Below are 18,027 nucleotides of genomic sequence, written 5' to 3'. Positions count from 1 at the left end.
CAAAATAAAGATATTCTTAAAACTGTGAAGATTTTTTTTATTGTAATATTAATGTAGGGGGATTAAAAAAAAACATGAATAAGAGTAAAACACTACCAGAAATCAAATTAGTAACCTCCAATATGGCTTCTATTTATACAAAATGTAAACATTTGCCCCGGGATTTCTCTCAAGTGGCTGCAAGCCACTAATGCCTTATTAGAAACAGATACGTATCTGTTTCCCCAGAGCCACCAAGAAGCCTGGAAAATTGTAACACTGAAAGACCCTAGCACATATCAGACCAAATTTTTATACACACATGCATGCAGACACACATACACACACTCGGTCAAGGGAAAGTCAACATCAAATATAAGAGGCATGGAAACACCAGGTTTTTTTCCCTTTTTTTTTTAAGGCAATTGGGGTTAAGTGACTTGCCCAGGATCACACAGCTAGTATGTGTCAAGTGTTTGGTCTGATTTGAACTCAAGTCCTTCTAACTTCAGGGCTGGTGCTCTATCCACTGTGCCACCTAGCTGCCCCAAAACATACCAGTTTTTAAACAAACAGCTTCCACCCACTTCCCTGATTGTATTTACATTTACCTTGACAGAGATTACAAAAATATACACAATATATAAATCCCCTACTTGAGCCTGGGGAGGGGGACAAAAAAATACATCTGGCTAGAAAAATGCTGCAGTGAGAGGCACCAATTCAAGTCACCAGGAAGCTTGGAGATGGACCTAGGATGAAGCCCTCTTTTGTTTGGAAAAGGGAGACTCGTAAACTTCCATTGGTGGGCAGGTGCAAACAAGATGCTGGTCACCATAGATGTCATCGATGCGGGCAATTGTGGGCCAGAACTTGCTCTCTGGTTTCACGAAGGGCTGCAATGGACAGGCAATTGGAAAGCATTTATTAGACACATACCGTGAGCCAGGCACTGTGCTGAGCAATGAGGATACACAGGCAATAAAGGAAGGCAAACAACGGAGGGGGGAAGTGAAGAAAACTTGTCAATAATTAGGTACATAAGAGATACAGAGTAAATGAAAGGTAGCTCTAGAGGGAAAAATTCTAGTAGTTGGGGACCCCAAGTAAAGTGATCTGCAGACAGGCATTTGAGCTAGTTCTGATAGAAGCCAGAGATTCCTGAAAGGGGCGAGTAGTCAGAGCATTCCAGGTATGGGGTAGAGCCAGTGTAAAGGCAAGGAGCTACGTGTGAGAAATTACAAGTAGGCTGGAATGATTGGCCTTTCCAGTATGCAGAGGAGAAAAGATGGGAAAAAGTACTGATAATAGCTAACACTTTTACAGTAAGTTAAGGATTGCAAAACGGTTTACAAATATCCTCATTCTGTCCTCACAGACAACCCTGGGAGGTAGGTGTTATCCCCATTTTACATGTGAGGACACTGAGGCAGACAGATTAAATAAAAGACAGTCTGGAGCTAACATTCATAGGGAAGCACACTGGAAACCTGCAATCAGAGAGCACAGTTGACTCTGAGGAGTAGTCTCTGACAGTGGTGATGAGTCTACACATTCTATTTCTATCAGATCAATGGGAAGCAAGTACAGTCAGTTAGGGGCACTTTTCATTCTGTACATTTATCCATTTAAAATGAATCTTATTCATAGGATCATAGGGTGGGAAGGGACCTCAAATGTCATCTGGACCAATGCCCCTCATTGTACAGGTGAGGAAATTGAGTTCCAAGGAGGTTTAACATTGTCAGTGTCAGAAGCAAGTTTTGAACCCAGGACCTTTGCCTCTAGAACCAGTGCCCTTTCCACTGTACCTCACCTTCACTGAAAGGATGATAGGGAGATACCCGTTAGAAAGACTTGGGAAATTTTTAAAAAGATAAAAAAAGAGACAATAGAGGCAGCTAGGCCGTGCAGTGGATAGAGCTCTGGCTTTGGAGTCAGGAGGACCTGAGTTCAAATCCAGCCTCAGACACGTAATACATACTAGTTGTGTGACCCAGGGCAAGTTACTTAACTCTGATTGCCTCACCAAAAAAAGGAAAAGAAACAACAGAAAGTTTCTGTTTCTCACCAAATAGAAAAGGTAGCCAAAAATTTCCTTATCATTGATGCCTGTTACCATGATTCAATGCTGCTTGAGCAACCAAAACATACTAGGAATGGCAGACCCCACAGAACCAAATTTTATTATAATGAGATCATAAATTTAAAGCTGCTAAGGACCTTAGTATGTTTTGGTTGCTCAAGCAGCAAGATGATATGCCCAAAGTCACACAGGTAATAGTAGTAGAGCTAAGATTTAAACCCAAATCCAGCACACTTTCATCCCAAACTAGGACAAAATATTTGCATGTCCTAGCAAAAGTTTGGAAATTGAGTTCCTGTGTGTTAATGCCCAGCAAGGGCTTTGATCCTTGACCATAACAAAACCAATACCTGTATGCCATGGAGAACAGATATTTCCAAGTGTTTATAAGTTCACTTTTTAAAGGACCTCTTGGTATGTTACTCTGCATGTTGGGCCCAGGGATAGCTGCCTACCTAGCCTATTCCTAGTTCCTACTTTGAGGGACCTGTGATTTCACTGCTATAAAGAGGTCTTGAATGGGAGGGAGGGGTCCCCTCCCTTCTGCTACTATAGACTGGCATCTCTACAGCTTAGTCCTAGGTTTGCTGGGAGGACTGAGAGGTGAAGATTTCCCCTGGCTTACCCAAGTCAGAGGCAAGACTTGAAATCCAGATCTTCCTGGTTCTGTTAGACCTCCTAGCTGCCCCTCATGAAGGGAACAGTCTGCCCAAAGGGCCAACAGTGAATTTTATTAAAAATAAACAAAAGCAGAAGACCAGCCATAATTGATCATGTTTAGCTAGAATGAAACTAAACATACTGCTTATCTGTTTCCAAGGAAAACAGACTAAATGTGATTGAAAATCCTGAAAAGCCATAAGAGTCCCCTGACAAAAATAAATTTGAAATAACCAAAAAGGATTGCTCTGCCTTGAGCCATCCTCCCTATTAGTAATAAACTACAAAACATCTGGAGATATCACTTGGTGGGGTCGTTCTAATCTTACGTCAAATAAGTATGTGACTCATCAGACTGAAAAGGTCCCTCCTTGTCCTCTCCTCTCCCCTCACCACCAAAGGGGGAAAAAACCGGTCACCTTGGTACAAGATTTCCAAGGAAAAGTTAGTTAAAGTCTGACACCTCACCTCACTGCTAGTGTAGACAAAACCCTAACCCACAAACCTCTGAAGTATTTACTGCATAATCATCCATAGAAAGTATAATTATTTGGACCCTTGTTAGGATCACTGTCCTCCAGACTTCTCTTAATCCTCATGCCAGTCCAATACTGTCCATCACTGCGCAACTCCACGGGTCAATGGCTGCTCCAAAAGCACTGCATCACTGACATGGTCCCTGCCATCGCCATGCTTGCCACAGCTCTACATCTCTGCTCAGCTCACCTTCGTTCTATACTTCTCATTGTTATGAAGGATCAGTGGAAATCTTTGACCTGTTCTATGAGTCTGTATTGTTTGTAAAACACAGCGTATGCTTTATTACTGAGTTCCCAGTCCCAAGAAGGAAGCAGCATAATGAGGCAGACAGACAGCCTGGATATGGAATCACTGGATGCGGCTTGGAGTCCCAGCTCTATGACTTGGTAGCTGCAATACCAGTGGCAAGTCACCTTGCCTCCAGAGACCTCACTTGATTTTTTCATCTTTGGAAGGAGAGGCCCAAACTAAATGAATTTTAAATTCCCTTACAAGCTCACTAGTAGACTGAAAGTTCCTTGGGGACTTGTTTTTAATCTTTGTTTCATTACCACCTAGCACAATGCCTTCCATGTAGTTTAATTTGTTGAATTGAATTAAATTCTGTGAAAATCTGGCTTATGGGGAGTAAAGGGAAAGGAAGGAAATAAGCATTTATATAGTACCTTTTGTTATTGTTATTCATTCATTTTAGTCATGTCTGCCTCTTCATGACCCAACTTGGGGTTTTCTTGGTAAAGATGATACTAAACTGCTTTGCCATTTCCTTCTACAGTTTATTTTACAGATAAGTAAACTGAGACACACAGGATTGAGTGACATGGCCAGGGTCACACAGCTAGTAACTCTATCCATGGCACCAGCTAGTTGCCCTTTATATACCACCTACTAAACACCAGACATTGTGGGAAGGTTGTATTTTTTTTTTAAACAAGCATGATCTCATTTGATCCTCACAACGAAGCTGTGAGGTAAATGCTATCATTGTTCCCATTTTATAGTTGAGGAAGCTGAGACAAATAGAGGTTAAGTGACTTGCCCTGGATCACAGAGCTAGCAAGTGTTTTCGGGCCGACATTCATCAAACTCACTCATGGTGATCCGTGCTTCCCCTTAGATCCAAGCATGGAATTTTTCTTCTAATTAAAAAATTAGAAAAGTAGGCAAGTGTGATACAATATAAAGAGAGCTCAATTTGGAGTGTGAGGACCTGGGTGGACCTGAATCTTGGCTTTGCCCTTTACTATCTGTGCAATTGATTTGGGGCACCTTCTTTCATCATTCTTGGCATCAGTTTCCTCATCGATAAAATGTGGAGGTTGTACTAGAGAGCCTCTAAGCTTCCTTTCACCTCCAGGGTCATGACCCTATGATCTCTAAGATTCCTTCAATGACTCTGTGATCCCATTTCAGTACTGGCCACTAGCCACATCCTCAACATTACAGAATTACTTACTAGACATATTTTTGTGTATACAGGTCCTTTTCCTCTTTTATCTCTTTGGGATATAGATCTAGTAGTGGTATTGCTGAGTCAAACGATATGCACAGTTTAATAACTTTGATATTATAATTCTTAGATTGCTTTCCAGAGTGGTTAAACCAATTCTCAGCTCCACCATTAATGTATTAGTGTGCTTGGTTTCCCATTGCCTCACCAATATTTCTTAATTTTCTTTTTTTGTCTACTTTGCCAATGTGATAGGTATGAGGCAGAACCTCAGAACTGTTTCAATTTGCATTTCTCCAATTAGTGATTTAGAACATTTTCTCATATAGCAATTGATAGTGTGAATTTCTTCTCATTTCACCAAGTGGGGCTCAGTTATTTTAATTTGCATCTCATTATTGGCAAGGCTGAGTATTTTTTCAAGTGATTATTAAAATTTGACAGACAGGTGATAGACTGAAGATACAGAATGAGACACATATCTTTGGACATGACCAATATAGGAATTTGTTTTGCTTGGCCAAAACAACACTTTTGTTTTTGTTTTTGGGGGGTAGGGATAGTATAGGAAGAGAGAGTGTGAGAACAAGATTTTTGCTCATTGAAAAAAGATTACAAATTTTTTTTAAAAATTACTCACTAGTGGGAAAGCTGCTACTTCTCTGGAGTAAGGCCGATCCCAGTTTGAAGAGGTAATACAAGTCAAGGAGTGTGGAGACATCTAATATCAGGACACAAGGAAGGAAGGAAGTAGTTAGAGCAGTTATTTACAAAGAATACTGATTCTCCTTATTCCCCATTTCTTTTCACACTGTAAAGTATCCCAAACCAGTATTGCTACAAACTCCTTTGATTCCCATATTTTTAAAAATCATCTTAAATCTCAAAAGAACAAATATTCAGAAAAATAAGGGAAATAAGTCCCCCCCCCCATTGGAATACACAACCCTGCCTTGGAAAAAAATTGCATTATTATTTTTTGGTCATGCACGAGTTTCCAAGGGCAATCATAGTATAGGGAGCAGAACATTAGATCTGAAGTCAAAAGACCTAGGAGTTAAAATCCGGGCTTTGCTCTTGGTACCTGTATGACTTTCCTTCTTCTGGCCTCAGTTTCCTCATTTGAAAAAGGAGAGAGTTGGACTAGAAGACCTCAAAGGTCCCTTCCAACTTTTTATATAAGATTCTCTGATCTCCTCCTCTATACTACCTGGGTGATCTTGGACAAGTTGCATCACCTTTCCAATCTTCAGTTTCTTCATTTATCAAATAAAATACTAACTTACCTTCACTGGGTTAACCCTTGAGTCCATGCGACCTTCCTCTATGTCAGCAATTTCTTGTCGGATACTGATCATGGCATCACAAAACCTGTCGAGCTCAGCCTTATCCTCAGATTCTGTGGGCTCAATCATAAGTGTCCCAGCCACTGGCCATGACATGGTGGGAGCATGGAATCCTAGAAATAGAAGCAAGGAAGCCAACATCTCTAAGTCTTTCAGTTCAATAAGAGAGTTGGACTCTCATCTATACAATATTTTCCACTTCAGACATTCTAGGACATTACAACTCAATTCCTCTTCTAAGGCAATAGCCAAATGTATGGAACCACTCCTCAAAAACTGGTTAGAGTTCCCAGAAGTATTCGCAAAGAGAATATGTCTGTACAGTGTCACTGAGTGGAAAATATTAGTTAAGAAGTGATGAAGGGGAAAGGGAAGAACTTACAATCGTAACAAAAAATTTTTCAAGAGCAAAAATGCATTTTTACTGAACTCTGTACAAATGAGGGAAACCAGAGAGTACCTCAGCATGCTTATAATTAATGTTTGGGTGCCTAAGGGTTAATATGGGAATCCATTCCTATGCAAAGAGTTTGACACACCTGTCATTCATTGACCTCAGGTAATAAACATGGAGTGAGAGGGATTTCAGGCTTGCCTTTATTAGAATCTCAGAATTTTAAGATTTGCATGCATAGCACATATGGCAATGTTTAAATTTTATTTTCCAAATTATACTGAAATGGTTAACATCCATCTACAAGGCTCCCTATCAAACAAAACAAAGTTCCCCTTCATTTAATAATTTCTAATAATCCAATCTATAAGTGAAATGTCCTTGAGAGGAAAAGAAGCAGACCATCATCAAAGAATACAAATTTTCAAGTTCAAAATAAAAAATTTGAATTTTTAAAGAAATGTCAAAATGAAAAGAAAATTAATCATAACATCACTCTTGAGAATCTGAGCAAATGATTTTATTTCTTTGGGCCTGTTTGCTCATCTGTAAAATCTTAAGGATTAAGGATCTTTAAAGTCCCTTCCAGCTCTAATGGGCTGTGAGTCAAAGCTTCTGTGGCGAACTAAAAATCCACTTACCCGTGGAAAAAAAGACACCAACTACACTGCCCCCGCCCCAAAAAACCATCAAATTTTAGAATCCATGAAAGAAAACCACACTATCTTCACCCTCAGGAGACAACCATTAGCAGTCCACTGTTAATCAAAACAGACTTATATAAGCATCTTTCACAACAGACACTAGACTGACACCACATTCCTCACTCCTATATGTTGTCTGCCTATCTTTCCTTCACTAATATACAAACATCTCTGCTTTATCTACTCCCTGTACACAAAAGGTGGTTCACCTGACCTGTGCCAGAAGAAGCAATAACATACACAAAGGATTCCCCATCATTTACTTCAATGTGTCAGTGCCTGGATCAGAAAAAGATTTTTTTTCTGTTCATTAGAGATGCAATTATCCTTTTCATTCCCCCCTCCATTAGGATGCTAATAATAGCAGCTACCCACAATTTCTCCTCTAGACCCTCTGCAAATGCTTTAATGTGACATGTTGTAAAAATGATCCTGGACTCTCAAGGACTATGCCAGTGGAGCAAACATAAACTTGGCACGTCCAACCAATAGGGTAAAGACATTTGGTGACACACTGAACTCCTGTCACCTAAGGACTAGCCGAGATGGAGGTTTTAGAGAGATTCATTGCCAGGAGGTGGGACACTAATGCTGCCTTTCTTTTTTCTTTTTCTTTTTTTTCTTTTGGCCACAGCAAAACATGGTGTCCTAAGGAATGTAGGGGCTATGATCTGTTGAGGGGTAAGGAGGTTGGGAAGGCCACTGAGGAGAACATGGATCACATGAAGTACTAAGTCAGGCCCCATTTATAGATCTCACAACAACCCTAAAGCAGAAAGATATATTTTTTTAATATGACTTTGATATGTTTTGATTTGTGCATCATCACAGTTATCCCTCGATCTTTCCCCATCCTCTTCCCAGACAGCCATCCCATATCACAAAGCATATTCTTTAAAATCAAATTTAAAAAAATCAGCACAATTGATTAATGTATTTTAAAAGTCTGAAAACAGGTGCAATGTGTATGAACCTCTTCATGGAGGTGAGTAGAAAGTGTCTTCATCTCTTCTTTCCAGTTAGGTTTGATTTTTATAATTTTGTTAGTCACTTTTGATTTTTTTGTGTGTGGTTTTTTCCATTTACATTGCTGTAGTTATATACATTGTTGTCTTGGCTCTATTGACTTCACTCTGCATCAGTTCACGTAGAACTTTCTATGTTTATCTGTGTTCATCACATATATCATTTCTTAGAGCACAGTAATATCTTATTATATTCATATACCATAATTTGTTTTACCCATAATTCAATCAATGAGCATCTACTTTATTTCCAAGTCTTTACTATCCAAAAAAAATGCTGCTATAAATATTTTGGTTTATATAAGGACTTTCTTCTTAGCAATGACTTACTCGGAGTATAAGCCCAGTAATGGAGTCTATGGTTCGAAAGATAAGGACATTTTAACCATTTTATTTGCATATTTCCAAATTGCTTTCTAAATAGTTGTACCATTTCACAGCTCCACCAACAATGTATTCATGTACCTATCATTCCACAACTCCTTCAACACAGACTATTATAATTTCTCATCTCTGACAATTTGTAGGGTGCAAAGAGAAATCTCAAGGTTATTTTGATTAGCATTTCTCTTATAATTAGTGATTTGGGGCATTCTTTCATGTGCTTATGAATATTCTGCAATTCTTCTTTTGAAAAAATGTTTGTTCATATCCTTTGACCACTTCTCTATTGGGGAATGACTATTAGCCTTGTATATGTTTATTAATTGTTCATGCACCTGCTACCTATTATGAGACCCCCGCTATCAGCTTGGCCTGGCCTTTTTGGTTTATGCTAGAGATGATACTGTTAGGAAAACAACATGAGACAGTAGCAAAACTATGGGATTTGAAGTCAAGGAAACAAGTTCAAATCCTCTCACAGCCTAATTTTCTCCATCTGTAAAATGGGAATAATAATAGCATATATTTCCCCCAGTTCTTGTGATAACCAAATGAACAAACCTTAAAGCGCCCAAAATGGTGCCCTAGGACAGACTCTGTCTTGGTGCAAATTAAACATCATATTTAACTTTATACTTACTCAAAATAATAAAAACAAGATTTGAAGAATAGCAGTAGCCATGTTGGAAAATTACTCACCATAATCTTGAAGCCTCTTGGCAACATCCACAGCTTCAATATTTGCAGATTTTTTGAAGGGTCTCATGTCCAAAATAAATTCATGAGCCACGTAACCTGTTGAGGAACAGGGGTCATTCCAAAATTATTTTATGAAATTAACAATCAGTGGCCTTAACTTGGGACTGCAAATCTTTCGAGCTTTAGGCTAGTCAGTCAACAAGCAATTATTCAGCACCTACTATGTGCCAAGCAATGGGGATACATAAAAGACAAAAGACATTCGCTGCTGTCAAAGAGTTCACAGTTCAATGGAAGTGACAATTGTGAAAACAACTCTGAATAACCAAAATGTCCATCAGGATAAATTAGGAGGAAACCAATAAAAAAAGCATTAGAATAAAGGAGTATCAAGAAAGAATGAGGGAGAAACCATGTTTCCTTGCAGAAATCTTCACCAGCAATATGTGGCACAGCTAAAAGCAGCAACAGCTTTATCTGAACTGATGAAAGCAGAAACCCAATACCCCCCATAAAGAGCTTCTGCTGATAAGATTCTCTTTGCGCCCCGAACTTGTAGCCTATGGATGACTATTGTGTCACATATGTGCTCACCTATACAATCACTCACTTATGGGATTCCTCAAAGGCACTTTTGAGTTCAGGGCTTCAGTCTCGCCAACTTTGAAATGAGTTGACTATCCAAAGCGACCGATATGGAAATTCAGTAGTCATAGGAGCATAGAATTTAGAGCCAGGAAGGAGCTTGGGTATCACCTAGTCCAACACCTTTATTTATAAAAAGCATGAAACTTCGGATGAGAAAAGGGAAGTGAATTCCCCAAAGTCATACAAGATTGATGCCCAAATCCTCTAAATTCAAAGTCAGTGATGGCTTAATTATTGCAGTAGCTTCCTAACAGATTATCCTGCCATCGATCTGAACCTTTACACTACTTCTAATCATTTTTCCTTACTCATTGACCTGATCTCAACCACTAGAGGACTCAGTCTCCTCGAAAGTGACTTCCCACGGCCATAGAGATCCAACTGCTCTTTCTTCTATAACACACCAGTTCCCAGAGGATACATCCTAACTATATACTGTAGGTTAGGAAAAGAAAGGGAACAAGCATTTTTAAAGCACCTGCTATGTGCTAGGCACTGTGCTGTGTGCTTTACAAATACTACCTTATTTGATCCTCACAATAATTCTGAGAGGTAGCTGCTGTTATTATCGCTATTCTACAATTAGGGAAACTGAAGCAGAGATTAAGATGAAGGGACATAGCTAGTAAGGCAGGTCTTACTGATTCTAGGCCCAGTGCTCTATCTACTATGTCACGTAGCTGCCTCCCTTGGGAAACAATGAAGCAGAAAGTGGTGTAGATGAGGCAAAACCCACGATTCAGTACTGATGGAGGTTAATTAGCTTTGCTCAAGTTCATGGCCACTGATTACATCATTAACACACAGCTGGGAGCTCCTGGTTTCAGTACAGACTGATCAAACACAAATCTATCACCATTCATGGAAAAACAAATACAGGTTCAGAGTCAAGGGGCGGTAGGCTGGTATTACTGCATTTACATGTAAGATATTTAATAAATGCTCATTGGCTAAATGACTGACCGGCAACATACCTGACTGAGAATTACAAAAAGAGCCATGTCAGTTTACAAAAGCATGACAGGATTTCATTAAAATATTATTAACTGCTACGTAGCTATCCATAACGAAGAATAATCTTCTTTATAGCAAGTTAACATGATGAAAATTTTTAAAGCTACCAAGTTCCTATCAAAAACTAAGTCTTTTATGTAACATTTTACTATGCATTTTGAAATTTTTTTCTGACAAAAAATTGGCCCAAAACTATATGTTTATTAAGAACATTTTCCCCACTCAGGAGATAACCTCGTGTTTATGTTTTTTCTCAAATTCTCCTCTGAACTGTTGAGGCTTAAATGGTTTAATTAATAAGCAAATTGATCAGACCAAGCATGAGAGATTTTTAGTTTCTTGAACATTACAGTTGAGCAATGAAATCTGCAGTCACTAATCCATTTCTGTGCCATATTAAAAATGCTATTAATTATCCTAGACTGGTACAAAATGCTGACAACTCAGCCATGTTCGACTTTCCCTGCCCTGCAAGCCCAGGGGGGTGAAGTACACTGAACAATCAAATACTTGCTGATCAAACAATTGATTTGCCCTGGTTTTTCCCATTGGAACGCCCTCCTCCCTTGCCCCTCTGACATTTCCCTCTCTGCTCAAGCCTCTGACCACACCTACACTTCAACAATTATTATAACAGCTTATTTTGCCTCATATGGAAGCCATCCTATGCAAATTCCCTCAATTTCCCTCTTCCATCCCTCAAAACTTCTTAGCATCACTAGGGGATTCAGAGGAGCAAAAGCATCAAATAAGGTCTCTTGGGTATCCTTCCTTCTCACTTAGCCTAAGCCTTTCATCTGTGCCCTGGACCCCACTGTTCCCCAGTTCTTCCGAGTCCTTGTACCAGCAATCATTCCCTCTTTTTCATGAATCTTCAGTCTCTTTCCTATCCAATAAATCCTTCCCATCTGCCTACAAACAAGCTTTGGTCTACTCAATAAAGGGGGGAAAAACACTTTTCTTGACCTTCCTATCCTATCTAACTACCACCTCTGTTCTCTGCCAGGGTTCGGGAACCTGCCACAGGCTACTTGAGGCCCTCTAGGTCCTCAAGTGCAGCCCTTTAACTGAATCCAAACTCCACAGAACAAATCCCCTCAATAAAAGGATATTTGTTCTCTTTCCCTGCCAGACTTCTTGACAGATAAAATACCTGATGCTTCTGCTTTCTCCTCTATCTACTCTCTTCTCAACTCCCTCTTACAACCAGGCTTCTAGCCCCACGGTCCAATGGAGCTATTTCATAAAAGATGACCAGTGGTGAAAGCTGCCATGGAACTACTGGAAGTCAAACTCAAGAGACCTGGTCTCAGTCCAGTCCCACTTCAGGCCCTCAGCACTCCTGATCACTGAGTGAGCCCTACCTCGGGGAAAGTCAGAAGTCAGGAGGGGCTTAGCTTCAACAGGTCAAGGTCTCCCACTGCATCCTGGGCTATCTCCAGCTGTCCTGATCTCTATTTGGCCACTGGACCCAGATGGCTCCGGAGGAGAAAGTGAGGCTGGTGAATGCACAGCCCTTCTTCACAGCAATCCAATTCACTGACAAGTCACTGCATCATCTCCCTATATCATGGTCTCCTTCAAGAACAAAGGACAAATCACAGTCTCAAATATTACAAGAGCCTACTAATTGGTCTCCCTGACTCTAATCTCTCCCTTGTCCAGTCGGTCCTCTACACAGCTGCTGAAGTAATATTCATTCTTGTCTCTGCATTTTCAGAGCCCAGTACATTGCCTGGCACACAGTGGCTTAATAAACACTTGTTGATCAGCTGATTGATTAGAATCCCTAGCTTCCTTCAAGGCTCAGAAAAAGGCCACATCCTACACTTGAGAGTACTTACCCTCCCTCCACCCCCTGAAATTACTTTGAACCTTTAAAAATTTACTCATCTGTGTACATGTCGTTCCATTCCCCCACTCCTGCAGACTATAAGCTCCTTGAGGGCAGGCACTATTTCATTTGTGCCTTTGCATCCCTACGTGTTAACATGAATTCGTATTCCTAGCTGTGTAACTATGGGCAAGTCGTCTTAACTTATCTGAGTGTGAGTCTGTAAAAACAAAGATAGTTCTGAGAAAAAAATACTTTGTAAACTGTCAAGTCCACTGGAAATGTGAACTCTCCAAATCCCAGTGGCCTTAATTCATTCTTTCTCCTTGACCTTTCTGCAGTACTTGACACTATTAACAACCCCTTCCTGGGGGATACTTTCTTTTCATCTGGCTTCCAAGATATGGTAGTCTCCCAGTTCTAACCCCCTACCACTCTCATTGATCTGAATGTGTCTCTTTTTCTGGATCCTCATTCTCTTCCTGACCCTTAAGGTGGGTGTTCTCTCAGATTCTGCCCTTGGTCCTCCGATCTCTGTCCTCTGGCCATTTCGTTTACTCCCATGGTGATTGTCTGTCCGGACCATCATTTGAGGAAAAGTCCCAGACATATTTCACCTCGCTCTCCATCTTTTATCTCTATAACCTTATAGCCCCTGCTCAAGGTTCCTTCTGTCCTTCCTCCCTTCCTCTTCCTCCCTCCCCCTGCCACTCCCTACCCCATTCTAGAAATATAAGCTAATTTCAGATCAACTCTGCTATTGTTCCTGGATGGAATGTGTCAATCTACTCCCCTACTGCTCCCTCACCAACCCTGTAACTTTCCAGACCAAAGAGCCCATCCTTGGCCACCACTTCCCCTTTGGGGAATCTCCCCCATTAGAATGTAATTTCCTTAAAAGCAGAGAAGATCTTTACTTTTTTGTGAATTTGCATGTCTAGAACTTAGCACACTGTCTGGCACATATTATAAGGATTAATAAATGCTTTTTTCATTCATTCCTGGCTTTGGTCTCTATACAGGTGATACCCAAATCTGTCTCCAGCCCTGAGCAACACACCTGCATCTTCAACCACCTACACTATGTTTCAGCAACACTTCAGACTCAAAGCTGAGCTCATCTTTCTCCCTAGGCTTGCCTCTCCCACTGACTGTGAAGCAGAGAAACACCATGGTCTCCAAAGTTGAAAACCTCAGTGTGATTTTACTCTTTCCCCTCCCTCCCTGAGTCACCAAGTCTTATGGATTCTTCCTCTGCAACACCTCTCACATCTGTTCACTTCTCTCAGCCACCACTGACACAGCCCTAATTACCAACTACTTGGACTATTGTAATCGCCTCCTGATTGGTCTCACTTCTCCTTGCCAACCTCCCCTCCATCCTTTATGCTTCTGCCATATGCAGGGATCTAGTGGTGCCATTAATGGGAGAGGGAGACAATACAGAGTAGTGGGAGCACAAGGGACTTGGACTCAGAGGACCAAAGGAAAATTGAAGGGGAGCATGGTGCAGTAGTGACTCAAACACTGGACCTGCCTCAGACACAAATGAGCTGACACTCAGCAAAGCACCTACCCTTTCACCAGTGACCTGCCTTCCCACCCTAGAGATGCCTCTGGCCCTGGACCTGGGCTCCTGAGCGATAGGTCCTTGGCCAGAGCACCATTTCATGAGGGGCCCAGGCTACAGTCACATTCTGCTCCTTACTCTACTTCTCCACATTCTTTCAGCTCCTCTTTTTATGTAAGTTACTTGAGAGCTGCTTTATCCTCAGCATTGATTTATCCACAACAATTATTATAGTGCCTGACACACAGTAAGCAGTTCATAAATAAGAATAATAACTTTTAGAAACTTCTTAATGTGGACTGCCAAGCACTTTACATTTATTTCACTTGATCCTCACAACCTTAGGAGATAAGTGTCATTATTATCTCCCATTTTACAGATGAGGAAGCTGAGGCAAACAGGCTAAGTCACTTGCCCAAGAACACACTAGCTTGTGACTGCTGAGGCTGAATTTGAACTCAGACTTCCTAACTTCAAGCCTGGCACTCTTGCTATAATACCTACCTGTTCCTTAAATGCTCTGCCTAACCTACCTGTCTACCTACTTCCCTTCCTGTCTACCCTCTCTAGCCTTCAGTTTCCTCATGTGTAAAATGAGGGAGTTGTACTCAATGATCTTGAAGATCCCTTCCATTCACAATCTATAATTCTATGAATCCCAGCTCTATAGCTTATTACCTTTATTATCTCAGACAAGTCACCTCTCTGGACCTCAGTTTCTTATTTGTAAAATGAGCGGGTTGGACCATATGATCTATAAGATGCCTGTTAGCCTGAAGCCTCATGAACTGCTACCAGTCACTCTTGATGACTTCTACGAGTATCTGCTACACATCAGAACTGTGCTGAACAGGGCAGCTAGGTAGCCCAGTGGATAGAGTACCAGCCCCAGAGTGAGGAGGACCTGAGTTTAAATCTGACCTCAGACACTTGATACTTACTAGCTGTGTGACCCTGGGCAAGTCACTTAACTGCGATTGCCTCGCCAAAAACAAACAACTGCCCTGATAAAGGTAGATACCTTTCTTCCCACTGGCTGCCTCATTATCACATCTAACAACCTAACATCTCTGGGGCAGGACTCCTAACAGATCACAATGATGACTGACCTGGGGTGATTGACACTTACCTCTTGCACCTCTGAAAAGGACTTTATAGTGCTTTTCCAACCTCTTGGCCATATAGTTAGCATTTAGTATCGCAATCTCTGTGGCGTGCTTGAGACCCCTACCTCCCATCATCTGCAACAGAAGGAAAATGGGCACAGAATATCAAACATGTCAGCTTTCTCCAACTGACCAATAAACCAAAAATACCCACATATATTCTTCCCCTCCCTCCCACTCCACAAGCAGAACCATCCCTATTCAGGCCATACTCTTACAATAACCATACTAGCAGCGAGCATTGACAGAGTGCTTGAACTTTTGTAAAGTGCATTACAAATATTATCTCCGGATAGAGTCACAGCCAGCCACAGAAAGTTATATAGCTTGAGTCATAGAGATAGAGACAGGAGTTGTCATTCCTGTATTAACCTCAGGAGATTTGTTCATAAGTAGAGAAGGCTTATTATGATCAGATTGAATCTCTGAGGTGCAGGGATGGCGTGGGTGCTCACCTAGGCCAGTTTGGCAGGGTACCAAGGTCACCATTTCTTAAAACGAACTCTGCTGATGCACAAACAAAATCCTACAGTGTTCTAAAAATTCCTTCACGTGTAAGCAACATCTCCTTAAGGAAAATCCATTGAATCTGGATCACCATTTGACCTGTTTAATTGTCCTTCCACATTATCTAATAGTACAGTACTCTGCATAGAGATGTTTACTAAATGCTGCTGAATGATGGATAAGCATTTCTAGATCATCCAGATACAGGATCACCTGTGATCAATTAATAATTACCGGCCAGTACCTTCCAATACTAAAAACAATTTAAAAATTTTAACTGCTCAGTTTGTAGAAAAGTTTTAGTTTTCCATACACAACAAAAGTTAAATTTGATATGAGGGGAAAGAGGAAGGAAAGGAAAAAAGGAAGGAAGGGGGAGAGGGAAGAAGACAGGAAGGCAGGGAGAGAAGAAAGATGGAAGGAAGAGACAGAGGGAAGGAAAGAAAGAAGGAATGAAAGGAGGGAAGGAGAAAGATAGGGAGGGAGAGAGGAAGGGAAGAAGGGAAAGACTGAGGTAGAAAAGAAACAAGCATTAAACACCTACTATGTACCAGGCACTGGTAAATGCTTTACAAATATTATTTGGTCCTCACAACAACTACAGGAGGTAGGTGCCATTATTATCCCCATTTTAGAGTTGAGGAAAGTAAAGCAGAGAGCAGTTAAATCATTTGTCCAGGATCACCCAACTAGTAATTATCTGAGATCATATTTGAACTCAGTTCTTCCTCACCTCGTATATAGAGCACTGAGTCACACTGCTGCCTCCAAAAATGAACGGCACTGGTATACAGAATTCCCAGATGAAGCAGCTCTCTATCCATTCAGGCTGGCACCTTCCCTCATAGTCTTAAGAGAGTTTCCTATAGCACTGAATGGTTGTTACTTGCCAAAGGCATACACCCACTATGAATAAGAGGTGAGACTAAACCCTAAGTCTTCCTTCCTTGGCAGCCAGCTCAATATCAACTATACCACACTGCCTGTCCTATACATTCTCCTTTCAAAATACTATGGAGATAACTTCGACTATATTAATGAAGTGTAAACTTCAGAAGATATTTCTAATCAATTAACTGATATTTATTAAGTGGGCCAGGCTTGTGTGAGGCACTGGGGATATACAGTTAAAGAATGAAACAATCTCTACTCTGAAAGACCTTAAACTTTAATGGTGAAGACACCATGGACATATGAGTACATACAGAATAGATACTGAAGTAATAAATATGAGGTAGTTAGGGAGGGAGGGCACTAGCAGTTGGGGGATCTGGAAAGGCTTTGTACAACACTGGCCACAATGTAGGAGTGCCATGTAGCAGGTACTTAATAAATGCTTGTTGACTTGACCTCATGTGGATGGTGGTACTTGAACCACGTCTTGAAATGCTTCACATATAGCTCCAGTAATAAACATGAAGGGGTCATGAACTACTTGTATTAACCATGCCAGTGACCCCCTCCACTAGTGCAGATAATCCATTATTTGTTATAGGATAATGGGAAAAGTACAAATTCTAATTTTCCCAGCCAAGGATATATGCATATTTCCATCTCTTCCCTGAAGCCTTCCGTGTTCAATCAAACCTTAACAACCTCTGAAGTCCTGGAGTTCTTATTGTTTGTAGCACTGTTTTGGTGATACCCAGGGTTGTTATTAGATAGGTCGATATTATATTTAGAGCTAGGAGAGGACTCCCAGGGGCAATCTAGGGTAGCACTCATAAGCATTGATATTACTTCAAAATGTCAAATGGGTGACAGACAGCATAGTCTAACCTCATCTAACTGGAATGGGTCTATACCCCAACTACAAGCCTAGAGGTATATATTTCACTTTACAAGGCTCAATATATGAACACAAATGGAAAAGTGTACAATAATGGGCCTGGAGGGCATGTGTGATGATGAAGCCTCAAGGTATCATCTCTGGAAAAATTTCTCTAACCACTGAGATCTACCTGTCAAACAAGAGTCAAACAAGATGGTTCATATCTGTTTATGGTTTCTCCAAGAAACTG

General features: G+C 40.7%; 1 protein-coding gene across 1 annotated transcript in view; it reads right to left on the bottom strand.

Annotated features, from left to right (window-relative positions):
- Window positions 1-549: 549 nt before the first annotated feature.
- The window catches only part of GLDC (glycine decarboxylase), a 109,657-nt gene continuing 92,179 nt past the window's right edge, over window positions 550-18,027 (bottom strand). The window contains exons 21-25 of the mRNA XM_021006352.2: window positions 15,463-15,574; window positions 9,268-9,363; window positions 6,002-6,174; window positions 5,356-5,436; window positions 550-875 (exon numbers count right to left, since the gene is read on the bottom strand). Coding sequence (XP_020862011.1) covers window positions 732-875; window positions 5,356-5,436; window positions 6,002-6,174; window positions 9,268-9,363; window positions 15,463-15,574 — 606 coding nt within the window. The 3' untranslated portion in view covers window positions 550-731. The remainder of the gene's footprint in view (window positions 876-5,355; window positions 5,437-6,001; window positions 6,175-9,267; window positions 9,364-15,462; window positions 15,575-18,027) is intronic.

The sequence above is a fragment of the Phascolarctos cinereus genome, unplaced genomic scaffold (genome assembly GCF_003287225.1).
Source record: "Phascolarctos cinereus isolate Bilbo 61053 unplaced genomic scaffold, phaCin_HiC Scaffold_4;HRSCAF=312, whole genome shotgun sequence".
Classification (NCBI taxonomy): Eukaryota; Metazoa; Chordata; class Mammalia; order Diprotodontia; family Phascolarctidae; genus Phascolarctos; species Phascolarctos cinereus.
This window is presented reverse-complemented; position numbering and strand designations above follow the sequence as displayed.